The sequence below is a fragment of the Chelmon rostratus genome, chromosome 14 (genome assembly GCF_017976325.1).
Source record: "Chelmon rostratus isolate fCheRos1 chromosome 14, fCheRos1.pri, whole genome shotgun sequence".
NCBI lineage: Eukaryota > Metazoa > Chordata > Actinopteri > Chaetodontiformes > Chaetodontidae > Chelmon > Chelmon rostratus.
The window spans coordinates 24,957,842-24,984,418 of record NC_055671.1 but is presented as its reverse complement, the minus strand read 5'-3'; the positions used below and the strand labels follow the sequence as shown (position 1 = coordinate 24,984,418).

The following is a 26,577-nucleotide window of genomic DNA, read 5'->3' as shown; positions in this document are numbered from 1 at the left end:
TGCCCCAAAACAACCCTGATCCCAGACAGTGGTGATTGTATGAAACATAAATGAATTGTTAACTTAAACACAAGATACTTGTGCTCAAAAAGAGGATTCATTCTCAGTGAAGAACCTTGGAGCCCTAATCTGCCTCTATACCTGCCAAAGAGCAGTGATTCCTAACACGTCTCTGGGGGTCATCAGGTGGACACCTCCTTTCAACAGTGTTTTGCCTACTAAGGCCCACAACACCTCCAGGAGGCTAGGCGGTGAACTCCGGCGTCCCAGAGTCACCCCCCCTAGTGCCAGTTCACACTGCTCCTACACAATCCAAACAGCACTGCCACGTTCAACTGACCCAGAGATGCTCCAGGTAGTGGCCAGTCCCGATGCTACCATTTAGCTAATGCTAATGCTAACTGCTAAGAAGAACAGAAGAAGACAATACAGTTCCAATGCTACCATTTAGCTCATGCTAAATGCTAATGCTAAATGCTAACCGCTACTACTTAGAGGAACAGAAGAAGACAATACAGTTCCGATGCTACCATTTAGCTAATGCTAATGCTAAGAAGAACAGAAGAAGACAATATAGTTCCGATGCTACCATTTAGCTAATGCTAATGCTAACCGCTAAGAAGAACAGAAGAAGACAATACAGTTCCGATGCTACCATTTAGCTAATGCTAATGCTAAGAAGAACAGAAGAAGACAACACAGTTCCAATGCTACCATTTAGCTCATGCTAAATGCTAATGCTAAATGCTAACCGCTACCTGCTTAGAGGAACAGAAGAAGACAATACAGTGCCGATGCTACCATTTAGCTAATACTAATGCTAACCACTAAGAAGAACAGAAGAAGACAATACAGTTCCAATGCTACCATTTAGCTAATGCTAATGCTAAATGCTAACTGCTACCTGCTAAGAGGAACAGAAGAAGACAATAAAGCTAGATTCACCTATACTGTTAATGTTAACTGCTAGATGCCAATGCTAACTGCTAAGATACTATCATACTAGCACCGCTTCAGCTATTGTTAGCTGCTGCAATGCTACCACAGGCCTAGATGCCACATGTAACTGCCAATTGCCGCACTACCATCATCTCTCCCTGCCTCTCACCAACTGCACCAATAAAAGCGGGGTGTGGGAATACAAACCCTGTTTTGGGTAGGAGGTAGAAAGTTTAGAGGGTGCTGAAGGTGGAGGCTGATCCCTTCTGACAGAAACTCACCTGAAAACAGCACAAATATATAAATATGTAGTATATTTACTGTTTGACCTCATGAGCTTAATTGTTTTTTTAAATATCTGCTTGTTCTGAATCTGATGTTTCAAACAAGTTAGGACAGGAGCAGCTAAAGACTGGGAAAGATATGGAACGCTCCAAAAAGTAGTAGTATCGTGTATCATGATTGGGCATGAATCATCCTGGAAAGGCTCAGTGGTTCACAAATGAGGTCACTTTATATGTGATGAAATGTTTGGGAGGGTTTTAATGTAAAATGCAAAGTAAATATTAACTAGAAAAGTCATCAGTGGATGTGAGGGAGCACATGCATGAGATGTGATGCAGTTATCCAGGAGTGAATGAAGCTGTATGGTGATGAATATGTGTGCCAATGATAGTACTACTAGTACTAACAGTGGTAGCTGTATCGTAGTTGTTCATAGGCCATTATCAGCAGGTGTCAGATATCATTAGTAAGTGTGTTGAGCTTCCTTAAAGTTGCTGTTTATCCTGCTAGGAGAGAGTGAAATGTCAGACAGAGCGAGCTTTGTCCAGCACACAGCCTTAATAAATGTTCCTAGTTACCTTCGTGACTGGCAGGGGGGTTTAGCTAGAAGTGTTTGTGCAATAAAGTGCACAAAATTCAAAAGTGAGGGGGAGAAAATGTTCACTGTCCCAAGCCAAGATCCCCTCTAGCACTCAGTACATTATTATATGCATCAAGTGGTTTTATAGCACACAGGCTGTCTTTGGTTTACACAGCGGCCCTCTCTGTTAAATAGGTGGACAAATCCAAATCTCGGATCCGCTCATTAGCATGGAAATTGGACTGGCGGCGTTGGATTCCTGCAGAGGGGCTCTCATCCCCAAAGAGGGAATGAACTGGCCTGTGAAAGTTACACTTCACACCCTAAATAGCCACAAATCTTAATCCAGTGAGTTTTAAAGTACACGCTGTCCAGTCATAACTTTTGAACAAGTGCAATTTTCAGCCGGGACTTAAAAATAACGAACAGCGGCTGAGCCCCTCGTCTTCCCGCTCTGCGCTGGATGCTTTTCCCCTAAACGTGTGAGAGACGACACCTGGTTTCAGTTTACGCGCCTCACTCTGTTACTGCGTGTTTATGGCTGCTTTAATTAGAGGTGTGACCGTCTGTCAGCCTCTGTGATCCTTGTAAAACACTGCTGAACACGTCTGGGTGCCATGCCCGTCTCAGTGTTTATCAAGCCACTTGCATGATTACCGCGCATAACTGGGACTTTTTAATCTGGCTAAACTTCCTGTCTGACCACGTAAGTGAAGTATTTCACTCCTTGCTGAAATACTTCACTTAAATGTTCCCCTTGAACATTTACGTGACTTTACAGCCGCAGATTTTCAAGTTTCAGGGAAATAATCATACTTAATGTCGCACTTCAGCGAGGCACTTGTTCGCAGATCTTAGATTCCTCAGACTGCTTTAAATTACCGCGTGCAAACACGGTCCTGCATTTCAAGTTCTGCGATCCGCCGATGAGAATTCACTCCTAATCTCGAACGCCACGTGTGTTTAGTCACTGCTCTCTGTTTGCCTTTTCTGTTCCAGTGCGATTCAAGATCATGGATAATGGCCACCTGCAGATCCGCGGCATCAAGAAGACAGATGAGGGCATGTACAACTGTGAGGCTCGTGTCATGGCCAGGGGAGAGATTGACTTCAGGATGATCAAGGTCGTTGTTAACGGTGAGCGCTGCATCTCTCCCACCTTCTGCTCCCTGCCGGCCCTGTTGCTCAGAGAGAAGTTGTTGCTCAGCAAAGGAGGGTCCAGTAATGGTGCAAAACCTGGAAGTGCTCTTCTTTTATGCATTAAATATGGTTTTTCCCCTTTTGTCCCCTGAATGATGGTCAGTTGGTCAGCTCATCTGCCCACGTGTCCAACTCAGCTACGAGCCAGATTGTTGTGAAATATCAGGAATCAGGAATCAGGAATCATTTATTGTCATCACACAAGTTTCCAAGTGCAATGAAATTCTGTTCAATTACACCATGGATATTTAAGATCCACCCAAGATGATTTCTAACTCGTGGATTTTCCTTTTGTATCACTGTTGTGATAAAAAAAAAGTCACTAATTCTGACATTTGCTCTCATAATTGCATGATCAGGTGAGCCACCTTGCTAATCGGCTTAAGTTTCTGTAGGTGGCGCTCTTTAATTTGTTTTTTGCCAACTATCCAGTACAAATAATATTTTCCAGGAAGGATGTCAAATCATTTTTCCAACCCACCTGAGATGAAACCACGCCCACTCCCGTGTGACCAAAGCCTTGATGGCGTTCCTATGGAAACCACCACAAATTAGACAAGAATTAGCCACCTAGCTAGCTAGCATGCTATTTCCTCAGTGTGGAATGTGTGTGTTAGTAATGAGAGAATAAAATGCTAAGTATTATTTATCTACATAAGTATCTGTTTATATTCACAAAATAAAGATTTCTGTCCATCTACATTCATATTTAAGTTATCTATATCTATGTTTTGGCTTTACATCTTTATATTTGGGCCATTTACTATATTTATCACTTCAAACTGTGGGTAATCTCCCTGTTAGCACTGAAATCCCTGACTTGAGGTGGCTGAAGCTGTAAATAATCCAGTAAAGTGGCATATCGACGTGTGCAGAATTTCATTGGCTGTTAAAAATTAGAGCAGAGTTAAATCTGTGAGCAGTGTGGCAGTGATGGTGTTTTCAGTCACTTTGTCACACACGGAGCTGGGCATGGTTTCATCTCAAGTCGGTTGGAAACACGTCCGATGCCTCCAGAAAAGAAACACCGGGTGTGTGAAACCACTACTGTCCCACCTTTTGTGAATCCTGATGGACAGCAGCGAAACAGGGATTAATTCAGCCATGACTGTGACAGAGGTGGATCCTGTTCAGAAAACCTCGTCAGACCGTCTGTACGCTGCGTCCTCATTACTTCTGTCTCTCTTTCAGTTCTTCCCACCATCCGCGCCAGGCAGTCGGACATCAACGCTACAGCGGACGTCGGTAGCTCGGCTCTGTTGGCCTGTGATGCAGACGGCTTCCCTGAACCCACGGTCACCTGGGCACAGTACGTCACCTGTGTGGTTGGATGAGTGGAATCCTGAGTGGGATCAGGGGAAGATCACAAAAATTAAGCCCTTTTTTATTTCTGACCTCTAAGAGAAACATGACTAGGCTCAGTAAAGGTATATACACAGGGTGTGTCAGTACAGTAGGTTTTAACAAGACCCTATTTTTTGTCTCAGAGGTGAAAACGGCCTGATAAGGTGAAGGAGTGTGAAGATGATACAGAGCAAAGTAAATGATAAACGCACAAAAACAAACATTAGTGCTGCGTCCCTTCATGAAGGATGAACTCCCCGCAGCTCCGTCCGTTTAGGGAATTCCAGGATCTAATGTAATGCGACTGATAACTCCAGGTCAGCTCAGGTTGCTACGAACTTTGCTAATCAGGGAAGACCTCTGATTTATCTTTTGTTCAGGATGGGGTTCAGTTGTAAAAGGTGAGACTGACCTTCGGGAACAGGATGCTCTCTATCTGTACCACCGTACGTGGCGACCAACCGCCGTGTTGCTGCTTTGCATCATGTGACCATCAGGATACTGAATCCAAACAGAAGTTATCTCAGGGAATATTTCATACAGAGCAGGTCGAGACTAACGCTTTACATTATCATTGTTTACAGAAACACACATGAGCGATGCACTTTGCACCTTGGCAAGGAAAAGCTCCTTTTAATGAGCAGAAACCTCGAGCAGAACCAGGCTCTGGACGGGCAGCCATCAGAGAGCTGAAGCCCAGCCGGCATGTGATGCACACACTGATATATAAAGTGTTGGGACAAAGATTCAGTGCAGTCATGTAAAAGAGAAAATTAAGTTTTTAAATATTTTTTTTAATAACATACATATATAGATGATGCATATTTATGCATATTTGAATATTTATATATTTATTTGCACTGATTTTATCCAGTTAAGAGCAGCTTGCTGTCAGTTCTGTCTCTGTGTCCTCAGACTGAATGATCCAGTATTTCAGTATTTTCAATTAACTTGTGGCTTTGCATTAAATCTTGAGTCATTTTGTTGTTTAACTGGTAGAAAAATGCTGAAGGAGTTCTTCTAAAACTTAAACACAGTGCCTGATTTAATCACACGCCTTTCCACTGTAGCCGTGCTCAAATGTTCCCCCTCAGATTAAGATTTTCAGCTCGGTTCCTTAACTAAGAACATACAGGGTTTTTTTTCCTACTCATTGAATATATGTGCAAATGAAGTAGTGCTGCAAACAAGCCCTCTGAAACGGTACTTAAACACTAACTGGAAGTGCAAATTGCATGTTTCAGGTTTAGCACTAATCCACTGGGGCTGGTAGCTTTAGTCCTTTTTTAAATTGAGCCTTCTGATCAAGTCTGAGATAAAAATAAGTGAAGTCTCTCCCTCGCTGCTGATGCTGATGCTTCTCACAGCCTTTCTGGATAAACTCTTTGTTTAAAATATTCATGCCTTGATTGTGACACTGCACATGCACAACATACATTTCAGGGAGTTAGTGTTTGTAAAGTGCTTGTAAATTGCGCATAAATATGAATTTGTATGGCCTCACTTACAAATACTTGTGTGGGAGAAATGATTAGATTTCCATGTATTTACATTTCCACCACTGCAACAAGCACAAACAGGCTTTGATGAGTGTTATTAGACAGGTTTCCACTCTGCACACATTATTTAAATTGCATACTGTTTTGATGTGGTCAGTGTGGTTATATAGCAGCCACTCGAACGTGAATCTGAATCTGCAGCTTTGCTTTTACACATGTACGTGTTAAAAGGTTGAGATTTAAACATGAGATGGAACTGTTATATGGCAGAATAGAGCCTAACAAATTGGAAAACAATATTTTCTCTACAGAAAATTAAATAACAAAATGGGAAACAGTGTAAAACATAAATGACTGTGATAATTTGCTAATCCTGTTTGCTGTAAACTCAGTTGAAAACAGTACAGAGACAATATATGTAATGTTCTACCTGATCAGCTTCATTGATCTTATGTATCTTATGTATGAAGGATGTTACTACATGGGCTCTAGAACAGTTCATAAAACCCCTGCTGGTAAAAACAGTTAGTTTGCAAATGATTTAATTGTGTTTCTATTTGTTTTACACAGCGTCAGGGTTGTGTATAAAGCTTCCAGCAGCTGCAGGAGGGAGTAGAAAATGACAGCACATTTGTGTTTATTGGGTTTCTTTTGGTCTGATGTGACAGCAGTTATTCAAATTTGTCGTCACAACCTGAAAATGAGCTGAGCGGTGTGAGATATGAACTGTTAAATATGTGTTGAGTGAGTATGTATGTGACACAGTAAAATCAGTCAGAACAGATTCTCAACTTTCATTCCCACATTAGCGTTTTCAGTCCTGGCTCCGCTATCGGCAGCACAATGTCGTTCACTACCGTCACGCTGACGCTCTTCTCACGAGGTTTGGAGGCCGTCGCGCTGCGAGCTGTCACTTTCGCTGACAAACCTCAGTCAGGATTCACGCGAGGTCGCTTGTGAGGTGCACGTGACCGCAGTTCAGACGTTGAAACGGACGACTGACGCTGTCTTTGTCATGAGAGCGCAGTCTGTTCTTCACAGGCTGTTTCCCCGAAACACCGAGGCTCTTTTCAGCGCCGCGTTCGTTAGCATCTGAAGCTAATAAGTGCTGATATTAGATTGGCCTGCTAACCCTCGTAATGGATTCACCCTCAGCTGATACAGTGTATCTCAAGTACCTTTATTCAGCACGAGCGTTCATTTCTCTCCATTCAGCTGTTTGCTCGGTGTACTTTTACATTCATGGTGCATCGTGTTCTGCTGTCACTCAGCGGCACCACCGCTGTGCAGGGGGGGTTTTTGAATCAGGCTGTTTTGCAGAGATGTGAGTGAAAAAGACTATTGAACACTCTGATGCTCCTCACAGCTGTCTTCCATGTAGCATTGCTGATGTGTGACGTGGGTGTTGGGGCTGAGGGAGATGCAGTTCCTGGCCAGAAGAGACTTGAGACAGACAGCGAGGTTGTCGATAGGACAGATGGGCGAGGCGGTGAAAAAACAGAGGGGTAAAGCTCTGTTTGGTATTTGTCATTCACCGTCTGCCTGCAAAGTGCTTCAGGAAGGCTGCTACTCATGCATTCAAATACTTAATTCTCCACAAACAGGATTCTAACCTCTGGTGAAGACTTGTGCTTCTTACGAGTGAAAACGTGCTCTTTCTCCCAAAACTAAAAAAACGAACATGCATCATCATCAAACTGGTGCGTGACCTTCTTAAAAACACAGATGTAAGGGCGAAAGGAGAGCTGAGGCAAACAAAAGCTGTGGAAACGCTGGAGTTTTCAGAGACATGCAGCACAGGACAGCTTTTCTGGTCCCCCAGCCTTTGTTGTTACCAGCTGCTCTCTTCCTGAGACGAAACCCCGAACACATCACTGTCGCCACGTTAAAAAAAAGTTATTTGTAGGCCCCTCGAGTCGAGTGAGCAAACGCTTGTGACATGAACCCCAACATGTCTCTCTCCTCTTTCCCCCTCTGCTACAGTAACAACATTGTCCTTGAGACGGGTGATAAATACAGCCTGAACGAGGATGGTTCAGAATTGGTAATAAAAGATGTCAAGAAAGTGGATGAAGGAGATTACACTTGCATCGCCAAGAACAAGGCGGGAGAGAAAGCCGAGGAAGTCAGCCTGAACGTGTTCGGTAAGAGAATAACTCCATTCGCTTACGATAGCATAAACAACACAGTGGCTCTTTTTCTCTCTCTGGCCTTTTCTTTTTGTACTTATTGACATTTGCTGTCCGCAGCTTTTCCAGTGGCTGGGTGCAGGGTTACACAGCGTGAAGCCTATAGTTTAAAGAAAAGTGTGTCCTATTGAAAACTAATTAAGCCAGCCCTGAGGACGTTGAAAGATATCACGCTAGTGTTTCTCTGTTTAGGAAATTTGCTCTGGCCTCATGTAATCATGTGCTTGCAGCTCTATTATTGGTCAATGGGGTATGAAACCATAACTCTAATGAAGCCTGTCTGTATACTTTACTGTGCTAACAACATGTAACAGCTACTTAAAGCTGCACTAATAAATATTTTTTAACGATGGATAAAGTGACTATGCATCATGTGAAGAAAGCCTCACAGAATTATCATCTGCAGCTTTTTAGCCTCTTTTAGCTCATTGTTTTTGCTCCACTATGATCAGCCTGTTTTCCTGGAGCTGAGCTCACTTGATAAAGTGAAAAACTGTCACTTTCTATAACGAACGCTGTTTTATGAGGACGATAATACGACTTTGAGGGACAACCTTGCTAACAGATCTCTTTTAAACTTTTTATTCTATTATGTTATTTTTACTTCTTATATTTCTTATGACTTGTTCTTAGTTATGCACTTTATCAGTATTACATCTTAAAATCTTATTGCTATTATTTATTATTTACTATTTATTAGTTATTTTTTTTATTTGTCTATTTTACCTCTACATTTTTAACTTTCTTAAAGCTTTTAATTTTTCTGCATTATACCTGCGTTTATCTTTCATTTATTTGGTTATTTATCTATTTATTTATTTTTTCTTTAGTCTTTAGCTTCAGTGTTTCCTCATGGGGGGCCTCCACACTGGGGTGTATGCCCGGTCTGCCCACGGGGGCCGTTGCCTTGGAGGCCGCCTGGGCCCGAGGGACTTGGGTGGCTCTGCATCAAGTGCGGAGTCTGCCCCCTGTCCATCGGCGTCTGGGCGGTCTCTGTGGTGGCGCCCCCGGTGGCCGCAGGCTGTGGCGCTTCCCAGTGTGGATGGCTTATTCTCTCTGTTGTTGTATTCTTTTATCTTGTGAAGCACTTTGTGTTGCATTTTAAATGGATGAAAAGTGATATATAAATAAAGTTTGATTGATTGATTGATTGAACAGATACTAGCAGCAGGCCAACAATCTGCTCAGCGGCACAGCGTTTAGAAAGCTACGTTTCCGTCACACTTTTTCTTGTCTTGTTTTTAGTGCAACCCAAAATTACCTACCTGAACAACCAGACCGCCTCAGAGTTTGACGAACAAGTCACGCTGACCTGTGAGGCCTCGGGCGACCCCACACCCACCATCTCCTGGAGTTTTGAGAACAGGGTTTTCACCGAAGGAGAACAGGTACTGATTTATTTTCTCTCTTTTTGCCACTTTCAGTCCAAACGGGGGTTTTATTTTGAAATGGTTAAAAAAAAAAAACTCCTCTTGACATAAAATATCAATAGAAGTACTTCCAACAGACCAGTACTTTATTTAACTCATGTAGTACATTTATTCAAGAAGTTTAAAATATCAATATCTGATTTTGTTGTTTCACAGAACAAATTTGAATATTTCTAAACATTTTAATGTTGCATATTAGAAGCAAATGTATTCAAATGCATCCAGATTCCAGAGGAAAAAAACAACATGTTTTATATAATCCTGAAGGGTTCAAATGGTCAAAAGCTTGAATAAACCCACGCATGCTACAGGAGAATGTGTGCCAGCTGTCAGTGATGACCTGCACTACTTTTGGCGATAGAGTGCACGCTCTGCAGACCCTGTTAATCAATCATATGCATGTGGACTCCTTGAGGAGTCGCTGTTATTGAACAAAATTCGACTAAATTATCATTTATTCCGGAAAACGAGGGCATGACTTCACTCCATCACGCGGCCAACACATCCACCAGTATTCACGTGGACATTTCAGCCAAATGTTGCCGTTCTCCTTCATTGTGCTTCACTTCCCGCCGACTCATCTGATCTCATTAGTAGCTCGTCAGTTGGCCAATCAGCTCAAACTGTTGCTGAGCTTCATGCACTCAAAACGTCTTGTTGAATCCTTTATTGACACCTGAATTTGCTCTTTGAACTGTAAAGTTTGGATTCCACCAACTCTGCAGCCTTCTCCTGTGCTGATGGAACTGTGCTAATGATTTTGTACATTTCCATCATGAACGCTGGAGGGGAGAGCGAGATGATTGCCATGAAACCAGGCGGTGCCATGATATTCCCCGGTGTTGTTGAGAGTATATATATAGACACACGCTCTACCTCATACCCTATTAATCATTAGCATTTAAAAGGGAATATTTTTATGAAATTACGATGAAAACTCCTCATTGGAAATTCACAGAAAATTAAGTGAAAATGATTTCAGTGAAATTATCTTAATTATTTCTGTGTTAAAAGCCGGGAGCCTCGAGTCTCCCTTTATCTCCAGATCACACTGTTTTGAGCTCAGTTTTGCTTCTCTGGCAAACTGCTGTGATTATCCACTTTGGAAATGAGTGGGCAATTTTTCTCAGGGTGAGCATGATATAAGAGTAAAGAAGTCTTTGCACGTAAAACCATACGAGGGTTATGCATCTTTGTCATGCTTCGGTGTATAGCCTCGTTTTTCTCTTCATGTCCTTCAGGAGCACTGGAGATAACACTGGATTAAAGCTTTGGCAATAGAACACGGTGAAAGGCTTCTTAAGACGTGTGAGCTCTGAATACCATCCTTGTGCATTTTCTCCATTACAGTGGTCACAGCGTGTTGGCAGTCGCCAGCCTGAAGAGAGAATCTCATCCCAAGTCTATTGTTATGCTCTTATCAGCTCATTAAAATGGTATAATTTTGAAAAATCCATCTTAACGGCCTATTCTGACAACATGCATCATGTGAGCAGTAGACGGATTAGTCACTTCAGAGGGGTAATTTTCTGCTGTGAATGCAGTAAACAGTATTAAGATAATTACCTTGCTGCCTCCAGCAGGTTTGTGGATTCAGGAAGAACACCTCATGTGCTGGTTAGTGCTTCAGTTTGCATTAGATCCTGCAAAAAATGGGATGCATCTTCATATTACTTCTGCTAATAAGTTAGGTCATTATGTGTGCTCTGCTTGCAGAGTTTCCCATCGCCTGGTTATGAACTGCTGCTGCTCCGAAAATTTGCTACCAGGCAGCAAGAAAATCATATGATTTAATAACTGAAGCAGAATATTAATAATAACTAAACAATATAGGCTGATATTCTTGAATCTGGCTCAGTCTGTGCTGCATTTTTAAATCACTCCCCGTCATACACAGCATGCTAATTTGGGTTTATTAAAGTGGGTCATTGTGCATGAAGTAACCAGTCCACCATCACCTCATATGAAATCTCTGAGGCCAGTACCCGAGTGCTGCTCAGAGGCCTGTATGTCAGTTTTGATGTATTAAGTAAGGGTTATGAAATACAGAGCAAACAAAGTGAAGGTCTGGCTTCTAGTTTCGGGTTTAATGCTGGACCTCTCTCTCTCTCTCCTCCTGTCTGAACTTATCAAACACAGTTGTTGTGCAGATGTTACAGATAATAGATGCATGTAACAGTAGGTGCACTATTCTTGGAGACGCACACAGTAAATGCAGTGAAAGCACCTGTCCTGTTATGTCCCAAAGGACACGAAGGGACTGAGTTGCACAATATTTGGGACACACTGGCCCACTTTGCTGCACAGCTCCGTCCAGCTGTATTGAGCTGGTGTGATGAAATATGTCTTAAAGCTGCCATGAAGAGCATTTTGTGACATCAAATCTATCGACTGTTCTGTTGGTGTCACATGACCAACTTAAAAAATACTGCTGTTACTGCTAAAATATATGAATGAATAAGGCCGGTGTTGTTCTTCATTTATAAGACCAACTGTGTTAAAACAGCTGGTCGCTGTAGTTTTTAGCAAATGTTTTTTTAAATGTATATTTGATGCTATATTTTGTGACTATGGAAAAGAAAAGAATCGACCAAAGACAAACAAAAAAAGTGAAGGAAAAGTGAAAGAGAACGAGTGAAAATCAGTTAAGTTGTGGCCTTACATGTAACCTCGGTGTGTGTTCACTTTGTTTCACCATCATCATATTACAGCTGATTAATCTTATCCAGCCAGAAATATGTCATCACTATGCAGCCTGCAAACAGCTGCCTTTAAAATAGGAAAACAGTATTTAGAATGAGCTACATCTTTCTTTCACTCGCTGCCAAAACAAATGCACGAACATGTGCCGTTATCGAGAGGCCGACACTACCGTGTTTGTCCACAGGGGTCGCCAAAATCAACACAAACTGAACATTCCTTGTAGTCGCTGGAAGTGATTCTTTTTTACTTTGCATCCTTTCAGCATCCAGTATTACCACAACATCTGGAGAGTTAGCTCTCTTTTCTTTAGATTCCTTATGGGAAGAACTGTGCTTCTGCTTTTCATGCCAGCAACCATTATTTCTCATTATTTATTTTAACCAGGAAGCGCAGAGTAGCAGTGGTGGTTTGTCATCAAAGGCTCTGAAGAGACTATAAATTTAATCCAGAATCTTGCCAGTATCGTGAATGATTTTCTATTTTTGAGTCTGCCTTCGATAAACTCAAGAGTATTTTTAGACTGTTAAAATCTTGCCAGAGGGACTGATGGATCCAAATTTGGCATGTTTATACCACAGCAGGCCCTGAAACCACTAAAGCATTTTAGCTTCAAGCTGAATTAGTCACTGAAGCACATCAGTCATTGTGAAATTTGTCAAATTAATTGAAAAAAAAAACTGAATGTGCACAAAATCACTTTTATTCTCACCTGATGTGCTAAAAACTGAAATACATGCACATGTAACTTGTCTCCACCTCTGATCCATGCCAGGAAAAAGAAGAGGTGATGACATCTCCATGCTAAACTTTTCACAGAATTAGAACTAATACAAGCAGAGTGTCGGGAGTGTGGTGAAGGTATCGTAGCTACACTGGATTCACACTCGGGTTGAACGTTTGCTTTTGATTTAATTGGCCTCGTGGCTTTCCTTGTGGCCAACCTCAGGATAAACTTTCCATTTGTAGACTTTTGATTGGGACGGTTCTATGAATAATTAAAGACATCACTGTTATTTTTTCCATCCAATGCCAGCTGAGCGTTTGACTCTTCTTTCTACATTTGTGCTGGAGGATTATCAGAAGAGAGTTTTGATTGGAGCTAAAGTGCCCTCAGTTTTTCCTGTTAGCATCCGCACAGCTCAGTGCATTCATGGTTGTTTTGTGAGTTCCTGAATCTCATCTTCCTCCTGAAAGACAGGACTTTCCTGTCTCCGCTCACAGGTGTGACGAGGTATCTTCTCCCATTCGCAGCCTGTCACCATCCCTCTCTTCTCTGTCTATCACTGTCGGATCAATTTTGATTTAATCCTGCTGTAATCAGAAAATCCCGCTGATCATCTGGTAATAGCCGTCACTAATTTTCATCAGATCGTCACTCGCCATTGGTCCGTTTCCTGTTTGTCACGCTCTGTCCTCATTTCACGTTCTAGTTCCGCGTCGTACCAGCCGGGCTACAAGAGCACCGACATATTGATAAAGATGTGAAATGACAGAACAGTCGGTGCACCAGGTGCTGCTGCCTCTCGAGAATTTCACTCGTCTTGCAGGAAGTAAAGCGGATGTTATCGCTGTATCTCGAGAAGGGATTTCAGCGCGATGCCGAGGTTCTTCGCACATTATTACTATATTATTTTTTACACCGTGAGATTAGCAATATCTCTGTGTGCTTGGTATTAAAGGTGGATAAGTGGTGCTCGCCAGTGCTCTGTACATAAATGAATGAGTTAATCAAAACACAGAATGCCACAATGAGAAAGCCTCTGATTAGAAAAACAAAGTCTCCAGATACCGATAATGGCTCCCTCATAATTAGCTTCAGTGCTCTGCTTTTCCTTAGTCTGCCTCCAAATTCTCCCTTATTACAGGACATTAATTAATAACCGGCTGAGAAGCCCCCACGCTGCTTTAGGAAAGTGTGCTTCAGTTTGGCATTTTGACCAGTTCTGTAAATTCCCTGCACGCAGCTTAGTGCTTAACCAGAAACCCTGACCTCGCCACAACAGTCCTTTTCACTGGAAGAAACTTGAACTTAATGATGCTGGATTTTAATATTGCTCTCTTTTGAAAATCTTAATGCCGCAACATAATTTAACTTTGACAGATTTAATCAGAATTGTGATAAATGCAACTTGGTGTCAGGAAGGTGGGATTTACGGGGAACTATGGGTAGAACCCAGATGCAGACTCGAGGGCGCTTGGTTCAATTAATTAAATTTATTAAACACAAAGAGAAACACAACTAAGGGCACTATGATAAAACACACACACTATTGACAAGGCCTATACATACATCGAAGGCAACACAGGGAAACAATGAATAAACACAGAACGCGAGAACTCAACGGAGCGAAAAGACTAAGACAACACAAGAAATTCACTAACACAAAACGTGGCAGGACTGTTGACAAAGACAAGACTAGGAACAAATTATCAATGACTAAAATAAAGAACAGAAAACGCTCCCGTAGGAGGAAGAAACTATGAAAGAACTTGAACTTATTTAACAAAACAACAGAAACAAAAATCACTCCTGAAAGCTAGGAGGAAAATAACACGACTATTAAATAAAACAAAACCAAGGAACAATCTAACAAAGAACTGAAATTCGGCTATAACTAGCGAAAACAAAACAAATCTTGACTATACAAATTATAATAAAAGGAAAACTCACAAGGAACACGGCACGGCCATGAACACAGAGAAACCAAGGGGTAACACAGACATGAACCGAGACACGGACATGACAAAGAAATCACACGACAAACACTCACTATGGGGGCTATGGCTAGGACTATGACTGTGGCTAAGGCTGTGGCAGACGGCAAGGGGACAAGACAACAAGTTAGCGCAGACAACAACCCAACAAAGACAGGGGGGAAGACACAGACTTAAATACACAAGGAGGGATCGCTAATGACACACAGGTGGAAACAATCAGACAATCACAGGGACGGAAAACACAGGAAGTAAAGCAACACAAAGACACGTAACATGAACCTTCAAAATAAAACAGGATGTAACAAAAACCAGACAAAGACAACACACAATGGGAAACTTAACAAAAAAAACGGCGTGCAGAGCACGGGTCATGACACTTGGTGGAAAAACGTTCAGTCTTTTCCAGTTTAAAAGGAAATCCCTGAAATGTTCGTCAGTGTTTTTGCTAACTGTGAGTACAGTTTTATTGCTACATGTTTACGCCCCTCTGCTATAAATCATGTGTACATTAATGGCGCACTCTCCGCAGCATGTTGCCGGGTTGTGGATGTGAAAATGTGTTATCCTACATTTCAGCCAAGCATTGGTTTCCATTTATGTCACTGAAGTATGGAAATCAATGCGTGAAGCTGAGGTGGATCATCTGTCACAGTAACATTATGTCTGCATTAGTTTATCAAAGTAACATCGCTGTCGCGTGGTAGACTTATTTTAGCATAAACAATATAATACCTAAGCAGCTCAAAGTTCACCACTGCAAGTCTATCGCTCTCCCAATCGAAAATGGACATAACTAAAAAAAAACTACCTGGCAGGTAGTAAAATGCTCTCTGGTACGTCCTGGAAAATGATTGGCAGCACAGTGTTTGTAGCCAATGAGCTAAAACATTCAGAATCGCTGGTGTTGACCTTCAGACATGTAATCATTGATCATCTCCTGCAGGTAAATCCAGTCTGCACTCACTGAGTCGATCCTTTATAAAAGCTCACTTTGCTCCACTGTCTCGCTGTTTGTCTTTGCCTCCTCTGTGTTTGTCCTCTCTAGGCTTCTTGGACGCGACCAGACAAATATGAGGTATGGCTACTAAGTGTGGTAGCCTGACTCTAGTTGTAATAGCCCAGACTTACACAGTAGACCCCCCTTTTTATTGCAGAGCAGAAGTGTTGTCACTCAGCCCACGGTTAATGCTCACCACATTTAGTCGTGCACTAAATATGTAGACCATTAGACACGTAGTACAGTACATTTAATCCATTTAGTTCCAGTATGCATTTAGACTTGCCCTATTTACTTGTCCCTGTTTATTTTTGTCCACAAATTCCACCCCGAGATGTAGAGACAGTCACAGTATCTCAAAGTAGATGTTCCATTTTTTTTTTTTTTGCCTTATAGCATGCTGTTATTTCCTGCTGCACGGTCTGGTTGCTTCTCAGACTTGATTCAGGGAAGAAATAGGTTGGGTTGTTGTAAGGCCAGCAGCTCTACGACCCGACATAGAAAACACTGTCTGCTCTGCTGAGGGCCGGCCATGGCGCTAACTCACCTAGCTATACTAAATCTTAACAGAGTGGTTGTAAATGGTGTAGCACGCTATCATACACCAGGAGTCTGCATGTTTTTACATCCGCACGCTACAGCAGCTCGTACCTGCAGTCAGAGGGGAAGTCAGATCACCGGGGGCTCATTTACACAATAATCTTACCGGGTCAGTTCACCCAAATTATTAAAAAAGGTCCAGACTTCACTGGGGCTCACAGTTTAGAGGTATTTTTAAGACTCAAGCCTCAGCATATCATGGGAAACGATGACAAGCATGTTTGATAATGTGTTTGCACATGAGCTCCTGCTGCAGCGTTTGATCAGAGGGAAACATGCAAACTCTTGGTCCTCCGCAAAGGAAGAACTGACACAATATAACCAGCTAACTTCACTCACTGCCGCACACATGATAATCGATCTGACTAAGATTTACAGAAATGAACATGTGCAGCTCAGAATTCTCTATTCGCAGCTTCCAGTTCTCCTCTGACTCCATCAGCCAAACACATAACTCAGTGCTGGAATCGCTGCTTTCTGTGAAGTTTATTTCAATCACTGCATCACCTGAGTGTGTTTGACACCCAGCAGGACCAGCGTTGCGTTGCATTGTCGAACAGTCACCTGGATTTCACCTTGTGTGATTTTATCGCTCTGCAGACCACAGCTGCAGCACTTTTATTACTATGGTGTGACTTGTTTTGTAGTTTGTAGTACAGTAGTAATTATAGAAGTTCAACTTGATTTAAATGTGCTGCTCAGTACTGCATGTGTGAAGAATATTCATTACTTTAGGATGGTTTCGTTCTTCCATGACGGTGTTTTCCCAGTAGATTTCCCCTGTTTCTGTAGACAAATATCTACTATTTGTAGATAAGTGCAGCCTTTAGCCTTAGTTAAGTTGTGCACTTGGTCAGTAGATGATTTCCAGTGGAGAAAGATGTTTGTGCTGCGAGTCCTCAGCTGTCTCCTGCTCTCCGTTCCTTCACTGCCTCCTCTAACAGCTTGTCCCTGCAGGGTGAGAGCAGTCAGAGCAGAAACACTGTGTTGAACCTGATAACAAAACTAACCTGTCTCATGATCTGTGATGAAGCTACCTGTGTTCAGATTTAATGTGTCTGAGACGTCGTCAGGTTGTGGTTCTGCACAGCAGTAGAGACGGAGCATCACTTATCATGTTCATCTATTTTGATGCAGCCCACCATAGAAAACCGGCAGCTGACGATGCACTTTAAACAGCAACGCATTGATCAGTCTGTAGTCGCCGGTAATAGTTTTGGCCCTACTTGCATTAGATGGCTGAACTCAGCTGTTGATGGGCATAAATCATATGCTGCTAACAAGCAGCCATTATAAGATTAGTCATGATGATAAATGAGTCCTGAAAGATGATATTATGCTAAAGAGAAGTGCAAAGTATTTACAGTGAGTCTTTAGTTCATTGAGAAGAGCACTTTGGAAGGCAGCCTGACACTTGAACCAGATCAGGGTCTGATTATAATAACCTGCCTGCTGAATGCCATTGATGTCAGCGGTGCTGAATGGATCATTCAGGCAATCCTCTTCGACTCATTAAGTGAGGAGAGATCACGTGACAGTGTTGTATTTACCACAAATGTGTATTTAGGCTCATCAGTTATTAGTAAATGCAGCATCATAGCGGCAGCAGGGCATGAACTCTGCTGTTAGTTCCTGTTAGCAGCTTGAATGTCTGTGCAGCGTCCAGGGAATTACAGAGAAATGTTGAATGTTTAACACTACACTATTCACCGCTTGTCCATTATGAACTGCGATGTGGATTCATGGTAAGTGGCTGAACAGCAGGACCCCGAAGCCAGCAGTCATCCCGAATGTCACAATGTTTGACTTCGGTTGACAGGGACCACTGGAACGCACCATTTGTTTTAGCAGGCGGGTTAATTTCTGGAGGAAGTGCAGGTTCAGCTTCAACGTGCCGGAGGATGCAGGGAATCAGCTTTATTCCAGCTATGGTGGCCGTTTTCAGACGTCATTGGCTCAGCTTGTCAGGCTCAGCTCCAATTAAGGCTTTAATCAGCCTAATCGTCCTTTTCCACCTCAGAAATAAATAAAAAACATGTCGTCAACGTGGAGCTCTAATCACAGGATCTGCTTCTTTAGATCCTGGAACTAAATATTTGGTGGCGCTCAGGAGATAATACTCAATGCAAGAAAGTGTCAGGGGCTGCAGGCGGTGCCGTCATCGATTGACATGATTGGCCAAGCAGACGTGTAGTCACGGCACAACAAGGATGACAGCAACAACAAACAGTAAGCACCAGTTTGCTTCAGCATCTGCATCGACCAGGGCGACGGAAGAGCAGTGAAGGATGCTTGTTGGACAAATGAAGGCTGGAGTCAACAGCTAGAACAGAAGAGGAGAAACATGGAGGCGTCACACAGCCACACGGTGCAGGGGAGAAACTCAAAAGAAGATCCAAGATTATAACGAGATGAAGGATCTCACCGCTGAACGGCTGTGACGCAGGTTGACGTCATGACATTACGAGCCCCGACCAGCTCGTTCCAGTCCCACCTCAGCAGCGATTTGCTCCTGAAGTGTCTCAGCTGCTGTGAGGACGTCTTTCTGTGAGCTTCAGTGCAGACATCCCTGTTACCTGCAGGACTAATTTAAATCATTTTAATAATCTGCTCAGAATTCTGGGTCGATCAGTAGTTTATGACTAAATACCTGCTAAGCTAATCACATTCCCATGAGCCTCAGCTGTACTTTCAGCAAGATGTTGCATGTGATGAAGAGTATCTGTTCAACAAATGATCATATTCAGTGTTAGCATTTAGCACAACTCAGCACAGCAGCTATACAGTCTCACAAAGACACTGGTGATGTTCTTAGTCTTGTTAATAACTAATTATTAGATGATGTTTATCTCTTGTGTTGACTGCTGACAGAGCTAAAAACAAAACCCTGCATGCCTTCCTGGTGATCGCCGCTGGGATACTGACACCAACAGCTGCTCTCAGTCTGCGTTTTGTATTTACAGAAATCCAGTGTGACATTAATGCAGCATTAACATCTTTTCCGTGGAGTCAGGGGGGCCTGAGGTGGCGAGAGGTGCTGAAACACAGAAGCAGCACGTATCCAGAGTGAGCTGGGTTTGTTCACTGCGTCACTGTGCAGACTCTGGCTGCAGTCTCTCCTATACAGCAGCAGCGGTACAGAATATACGACAAGCGAAACACGTGTATTGACAGGTTATCTAACAGAGCGTCAGCACGGGAGCAGTGACTATTCAAACGGGGGGAACTGTGAAACATCATTTCCACGCCTTCCATCGCAAGTCAACTGTCCTAATTAATTTAGTGACAAATCAGAGTTGTGTAATTAAAATGATTCATTGGAATGAATTAATAAATCCTGTTCAAAGGTCTGCCTGTTCACTTCCACCCCTGTTGTATCATTAAAGTATTGTTCTCCATTAACCTCATCCCCGTTAACATTCCAGCAGTGTGCTCCGTCCTGTGTTGCCGCAGTAAGACAAGATTAATGCTGCCCTTTCAAAATGCTCCGGGACACTCCCTCAGATCTTCAGTAAACAGCACAGATGTTTCTGCCACATCTGCACCCCCCCGCTCAGAACGGGATAACACTCCACGCTATAATGCTAATACAACAAATATCATTCAATTATTTATAAAACGTAAACGCAGAGGCACCTAGGATGCCTGAAATATTAATAGAAAATCATGGCAGCTGGAAGGAAGATGTATATCCCCTGTTGGTTGAAGCTGCGTGGCGCTCAGAGGCAAGAAAAGCTGCTGCTGTATTTTTAGCATTCAGGGTTTTTATAGGGTCTGCTGCATGGCTCCTCTTCATTATTGATGGCTTTCTTTGCCTGCTGCCTTCCGCAGTATATTTTCAAGAATACATCTCGATTATTTGTCCCGGTGGGAAGGTCGCATTTGCCTTCAGGCACCGTCCTGTATATGAAAAGGTTCAGATGTGGCGGTAAGCCTCACCGAGACGACGGAGCACAGAGCTCTCTGTCCTTTGACCCCGTCTTTGTGTTTGGTAACATGAACACTGCAGAACAAGCCAGTTTGCGGCGTGGGTTTAAAAGTCCAGAGAGGTCGTTCGGTGTGTGTGTCACCTGTGCTGAGAGCTGGCTCTGAATGAGGCATCCTCATGACCCTCCACATCCACAGTGCAGCAGGTTCAGCTCAGCAGGCAGGGCAATACAGGTGATCTGCTCATGAAAATAAAAGCAAGGATTAACAAGCCATTTGTCCCAACTGCAATTATACCGTTCCAACTGCAATTAGACTGGCTGTAAACCTGCAGCTACACTGCTAAACGGCGGGGACAGTAATCGACATACTGTAGGAGCTGGCGGTTTATTGGCCGGAGCTTTGTGCACTGATGCAGGGATAGTTCCTCAGTAAGCGCGATGTCGCTTCTGTGAGAGACAGAACGTTTATTTGACATGTTTATTTTAATGTTTTTTAGATTGTTGCGAGCCTGAATTACCTTAAACCAGGTACAATAACGTTTAACTCGACCTAGAAGGTTAATCTTAGTTGCATCCACACTGTAAGGAGTAAGGCTCGTGTAGCTCTATATTATTCTTATCATCAGCTAATTCTGCTAACAAAAACAAAACCAACCCTGTGTTTGTCTTTCAGAACTGTCTCGCTTCCCCTTCCTGTCTCTCTCTCTCTAACAGCAGCCCTTTTCTTTATAAGACTCCAACTTCCAGTCTGTCTCTGTTTCTGTGTTTGATTCACAAGCTGTAGGTCATCTGTCAGTCAAACCGTCTTCATCATGATATCATCGTTTCTTTTCTTTGTTCTTTTTTTTTTTTAAGTTGATGAAATTTGAGTTCAGCTCCCAGCTCGTCTTCTGATTTGTCATCCAATTTTTTACCACAAACTAGAAACATAACCTCGTCACCTCACAGGTGTTCTTCTTCCTTTTTTTTTTTGTAGGAAGCTCTCAGCAGCAAATTACTGCGAGCAGCAGACGTGCATTCATTTCTCTGAAAACATCCAGCTTTGAAAGTGAGGGTAACTGCTTTTTCTTCTTCTTCTCCTTCTTTGTAGAGCCTTGATAGAAATATCGTGGTACGCAGCCACGCGCGGGTGTCTTCGCTCACCTTGAAAAACGTCCAGTTCACGTATGCCGGCCAGTATCTCTGCACCGCCAGCAACTCCATCGGTCAGGACAACCAGCACATGTACCTGGAGGTCCGCTGTAAGTCACCCAGCTCTGCCTTCGCTTCCTCCAATGCACTGGTTCCCAACCTGAGGCTCCTGACTCCCGACAGCAGCCGCAACGGCTTCACGGGGGCCGCGAGGCCTTCCTTATTTTAAGGGGTCTAAAACCTTTTTCAAAAGTGTTTGTTTCTGTGAAGAAAACCAAATTATTAATGCATTTTTTAAGATATAAACTTAAATAAAGTGATATTCACAGAACCTTCATGCTCTGTTAAACAGCCTCGTCCTGCATTAGAAAATAACCACAGAGCGAACAGAACTATTATTTATGTATGTTTGTTAAAAATGAAAAACGTACATAAAGCAGACAGAGAATTGTATGATAGGAGAATCATCCTCAGATGAAGTATTCACAGGAAATAAGTCGCTCAGTTTATCTGTCGTTCTGTGCTGGGACTCCTCTGCTTTGAATATAATAATAAATATCCATAAAACGTGTCACTGAGTCAGGGGTTGTCAGTGAAGGAAAAAGGTTGGGAGCCACTGCTCTAATGGTTTATCACTGCTGTCAGAAGTCATCAGCTCTTCTTTGTAATGTTGTAATTCTCTCATTTTCATTTTTCATCTCTCCCTCAGAATGAAAGCAAATGATTGTATTTCTCAAAAAGGTTGAATTTTTTTGGTTGAGGGAAAACTCTTTGAAGCTCAGTTGTGATATTAGTTAATGCCAGATGTTAAATCATGCTTTTCATATCGGCTGAATCCTGCATGAGCACACGGCCACTGCCACACACACTGTAGACGGACGCAGGTCAGAGAGCGGCTGTCAGTGTGAGACGGATCGGTCGATGCTCAGATAAAGGAGGGACTGAAGTGCTTCGGTCGGGATACAAAGACTCTGAGGGAAACTTTGATCCGGAACAGCTGCTGCGGCTGCTCCCGTCTCCACCTTTGCACGAGTCGGTCTTCAAATGAAATGTCACAAAGTTATTAAGCTTCAGTTAAAAATGTTAGCGTCTTGTCACGGCCGTGTCATGTCATCAGGCTGTGATGTTTGATGTAAATGACATTTGTGGCGCCCGGACGTTCTCAGTGTGTCCGTCTCTGCTCAGCTCGCGATTTTCTCTGCTTCCTAAAATGCTTTTTGACAGCACAATGAGAACTTTTCTACGCTTCGTTCATTAGCCGTTGCTTTTACCTGTAGGCAGAGAAATCAATAGCACTAGCAATACAACAGTAAGAGCGAGAGAGCACGTCTCTCCACTCAGGAAAAGCTGGAGACTCGTGCCCTTTGTTTAAACCTGCCTCGTGGCTGCTTCAGCAGGAGGCCTCTCCTCGTGTGGTTGTTTAATTTTGGTGCAAAAGAGACAGAAGACCGACAGAAGATGCTGAAAGGCTAGAAAATCAGTCGAGTTCTGCAGCCTGTTCGACCAGCTGGAAACAGGTTTTATTCAAGATTCAAGATTTCTTTATTGTCATTGAACATAAATTGACATGTCAGTGAATTTTTTTGTGTTTCAGTGTAAATTCAGCACTCAGTGGTTGGTTTAACAAGTGGCCTTCACATTAAACTTGCTGCTTTGTTCATTTGCCCCGTGTCGACTCACATTATGATTTAAAAGACTCGCCCATAATAAAAATAAAAATCAAAGACAGGTTTCAAGGCTATTATTGAATTAAAAAAGAAACCCTAACGTATGCTGTCACATGTGAAGCACAAACCTGATTCCAGAAAAAGTTGGGACGCTGTGTAAAACAGAAATATAAACGTATATTTACATTTTCTATTTATTAGTTGTGCTTGTCAAAAGGATGAGCCAGCTCTGTTTTTTTATGCAGCGTTGCAGCTGTTTTAGAATCAGGGTTGTAGTTCACTGTGAATGAAATGCATTCGGCCCAGCTTACATCACTTCATTACTAATTCAAATCAGTTATCGATCTCTTCTCCTACGTTACTAAGGTAACACACATAAATGCTGTCATAGATAATAATGTAATCAATCAAAGTCGCAGTTAAACTTCCATCTTGCAGAAAAGATTCTGCTGAAGGTAACACCGCAGCAGTCTCTGTTTCCAGTGGTGCAGCAGCAGTTTCCATCTCAGGTGAAGAGAAGCAGCTTTCAGTGATGTCACTGCACAAAGCTGAGCGTGCATGTCAGTGTCAGCATGAATGTGAAGGTCTGCCACAGGTGGAAATATCAAAGAAATGTTTCCTCTGGCTCCTCTAACATTAGTCCCTACCAATTCTAGAACTGCTGTGCCACAGTACCAGTTAGCAATCAAGCTATGTTTGCACTTACACATAGCTGATGTCATCACATACACAAACCTCTATAGTTTGCAATGTCACATTTTTTTTAGGTAAATTAAAACTCAGCAACACGTTTAACAAAGATATAAAATATTGTAACCAGAAAATGGTAAAAGCTGTACGCCGGCTTGGGAAGAATATTGTGTGCAGCCACTGAGCAGTCACCTCTGTTTCTGGGGATAAATGCTGGACAATAGAGCGGAGTTTGCTGGGTCAGTGGTACCACTGTGATTTGTTACCATGGAAACAAAGGTCTCAGATCTGACACAGCCTTGAGCTGCAGTGGCTTTTTAGCCTTGAAATTACTTTGTCTTTCTTTGTGCAGCTGTCTATTAACTTTGGTATTTGAGGATCCGAACTCTGGACTGAAAAGCTTTTGCAACCATTTTGCCTTTTCATTGAAAGCTGGATTTGTGATCACGTTGAATGTTTTAGAGGACGATCGAGATGACCAAAATGTATCCGAAGGTTTCAAAAAATGCTGTAAAGCCTGAATCATACTTTCTGTGACGACGAGAGTCTGTGAGGCTGCTCATGTTTTCATGTTTTTCACTCTAGATTTGAACTGGAACCGTGATTATGAGGTTAAAATATCCATTCGGCTCAGCAGGGTGAGACTGGCGGCCCCGGTTTGTGTAAAATGAGCAACGATTTCTACAGAGACAAAAGAAAACTGAGAGAGGCAGTTTATCAGTTTATCTTTAGCCAAGCTCTGTTTTCAATAACTTTCCCCCAAAACACATACTTGGAAAGATCGGACGCTCGTAATGGAAACCAAATCGTACTCGATCTTGTTTTAAAATCTATCGATTCCGTTTCCTTGGTAAAATAAAATGAAAAAAAATGAAGAAAAGAAAGAGATAAATAAAGCCAATGAACACTTAATTGGATTAATATGCCCTGCTCTCAATGCACCAGCAATTTGCTCCAGATATAATCACAATGCAGCGTTGATAGAGTTGTTCGAGGGCTTGCAGTTAGCCAGAGTAATCAGGGAGTAATCAGGTAGCTGATTCACTGTTGCCAAGCAATTATCGATAAGAAAAGGTGCTTTGTCTTGAGCACAGCTCTCACTCTCTGTCCTCTCTATCACCGCTCACCCACTCGCACAATGAAGACGTTATCTAGGCGAAGAACTTCCTATCTGCTGCACAGCATGATCCCATTAGCTGGGCTGAGTGTGTCTACGTTTGCTGCAGAAGGACTGATAGCAAAGTGTTAATATCTCCTCTGTTTGAGCTCTGCTTTTCAGCGGCAGATGTTTGTTTAGCATTAAAGTCTAATGAAAACAGTGTTTGAGCTGCGAGCAGGTCTCTTCCAGCGGACTCGTCTCTGTCCTGTTGGCTGTTCGCTGAGGAAGTCCTCAGAACTCGAAGAGCAAATGCCTGTACTTCATACTGATGCTGCAGAGGCTCATTGTTTGGTGCCATTAGTCAGTACTTTTAAATTTGACCATTTTCATACCCTCAGTATATTACCCATGGTAGTCTGCACTGTTGTTTTCATCACTATGAATGCTTTGATGCATTCCTGCTATTTGCAAACCTATGGACAGCCTCCCCTGACCCGGCTAGGAGGCCACTGAAATCCAACAGGCAGGTCACAGGCACTGTAGTGAGTCAATGGGGCCGAAAGTAGAACTGATAGAAAGAGCGAGAGTCTAATCAGAGCTGCAGGCGATGGAGCATCTATTGACTCAACCTCGTCCGTCATTCCCAGCAGCAGCGCACTGCAGAGTTTTCAAGGATCCGGGGTCAGAAGTAAAGCCCCCGTCCGTGTCAGGGGCCACAGCACTCAGGAAGCCAAACACACTTCACTGCATTCAGAGGCGCCGCTCTGTGATGTGAGCAGGATATAATACAAGGAAACAAAGCAGGAAAACAGTCGTCTGCTGTTGCAGCCCCTCGCTCCTCCACGATGGAACCGAAGAAGGGGGCTCAGGGTGGAGAGTTTTGACCACATGGCATCAATTCAATTCAATGAGCATGTCAAAGTAGCTCGCTTAATGGAGCTCACACTGCAGCAGGAAGGGGAGCAGTGTTATTGTGCGAGGAAGGATCATCTTCATCAAGCCCAAAATAAACCAGCTTAATTTTGTGCAGCAGGTCCGGCTGGCAGCGCTCAGATGTGTTATCTCTGTTGGTTTCTCTTGCTAACTCATGACTTTGGGCCTATTAGAGTTACTGTGTAATAATGGCACTCAGCTCTGCGAGACATTAAAGTTTTTGTAATTTCTGAGCCAGATCATCTTCCAGAAAAACATTGCACTTAACTTTTTGCAAAAAGCAGCAATTTGAGTTCCATAAACGCAGAAGAGGCTGTCTTTAAGACGTAAATGGATATCGTAAAGCACCTCGCCCTGAATGTATAGAAGTGAGACAAACACGGCCGTTAGAGTATAGGTCTGCCATTAGGATCGCAGGTTCTGTCAGCAGCGCTGTGATTGCTCCAGCTGCCTTCAGGAGCGAGTCTTAAATGACTTTTTTGATTACAAAGATTTCTAAATGAAGTGTCTCACTGATAACGATGATAAGATCTGCTGGAAACGCTAAGAAGCGGAGCTTCAGGGAGGGAAGGAAATGTCATCCCACGAATGACTCGCTCCTGAAATAAAAGACTCGGCGTGGCCCCTCCCAGCTGGATTCCCAT

The 26,577-nt window shown here is 42.8% G+C and overlaps 1 protein-coding gene across 4 annotated transcripts in view; it reads left to right on the top strand.

Annotated features, from left to right (window-relative positions):
• The window catches only part of ncam1a (neural cell adhesion molecule 1a), a 244,697-nt gene that overhangs the window by 168,314 nt on the left and 49,806 nt on the right, over positions 1 to 26,577 (top strand). For all 4 annotated transcript variants that reach the window (XM_041952982.1, XM_041952984.1, XM_041952983.1 and 1 more), the window contains exons 5-9: positions 2,804 to 2,941; positions 4,196 to 4,313; positions 7,831 to 7,991; positions 9,282 to 9,424; positions 21,504 to 21,654. In XM_041952982.1, the coding sequence (XP_041808916.1) occupies positions 2,804 to 2,941; positions 4,196 to 4,313; positions 7,831 to 7,991; positions 9,282 to 9,424; positions 21,504 to 21,654 (711 nt within the window). The remainder of the gene's footprint in view (positions 1 to 2,803; positions 2,942 to 4,195; positions 4,314 to 7,830; positions 7,992 to 9,281; positions 9,425 to 21,503; positions 21,655 to 26,577) is intronic.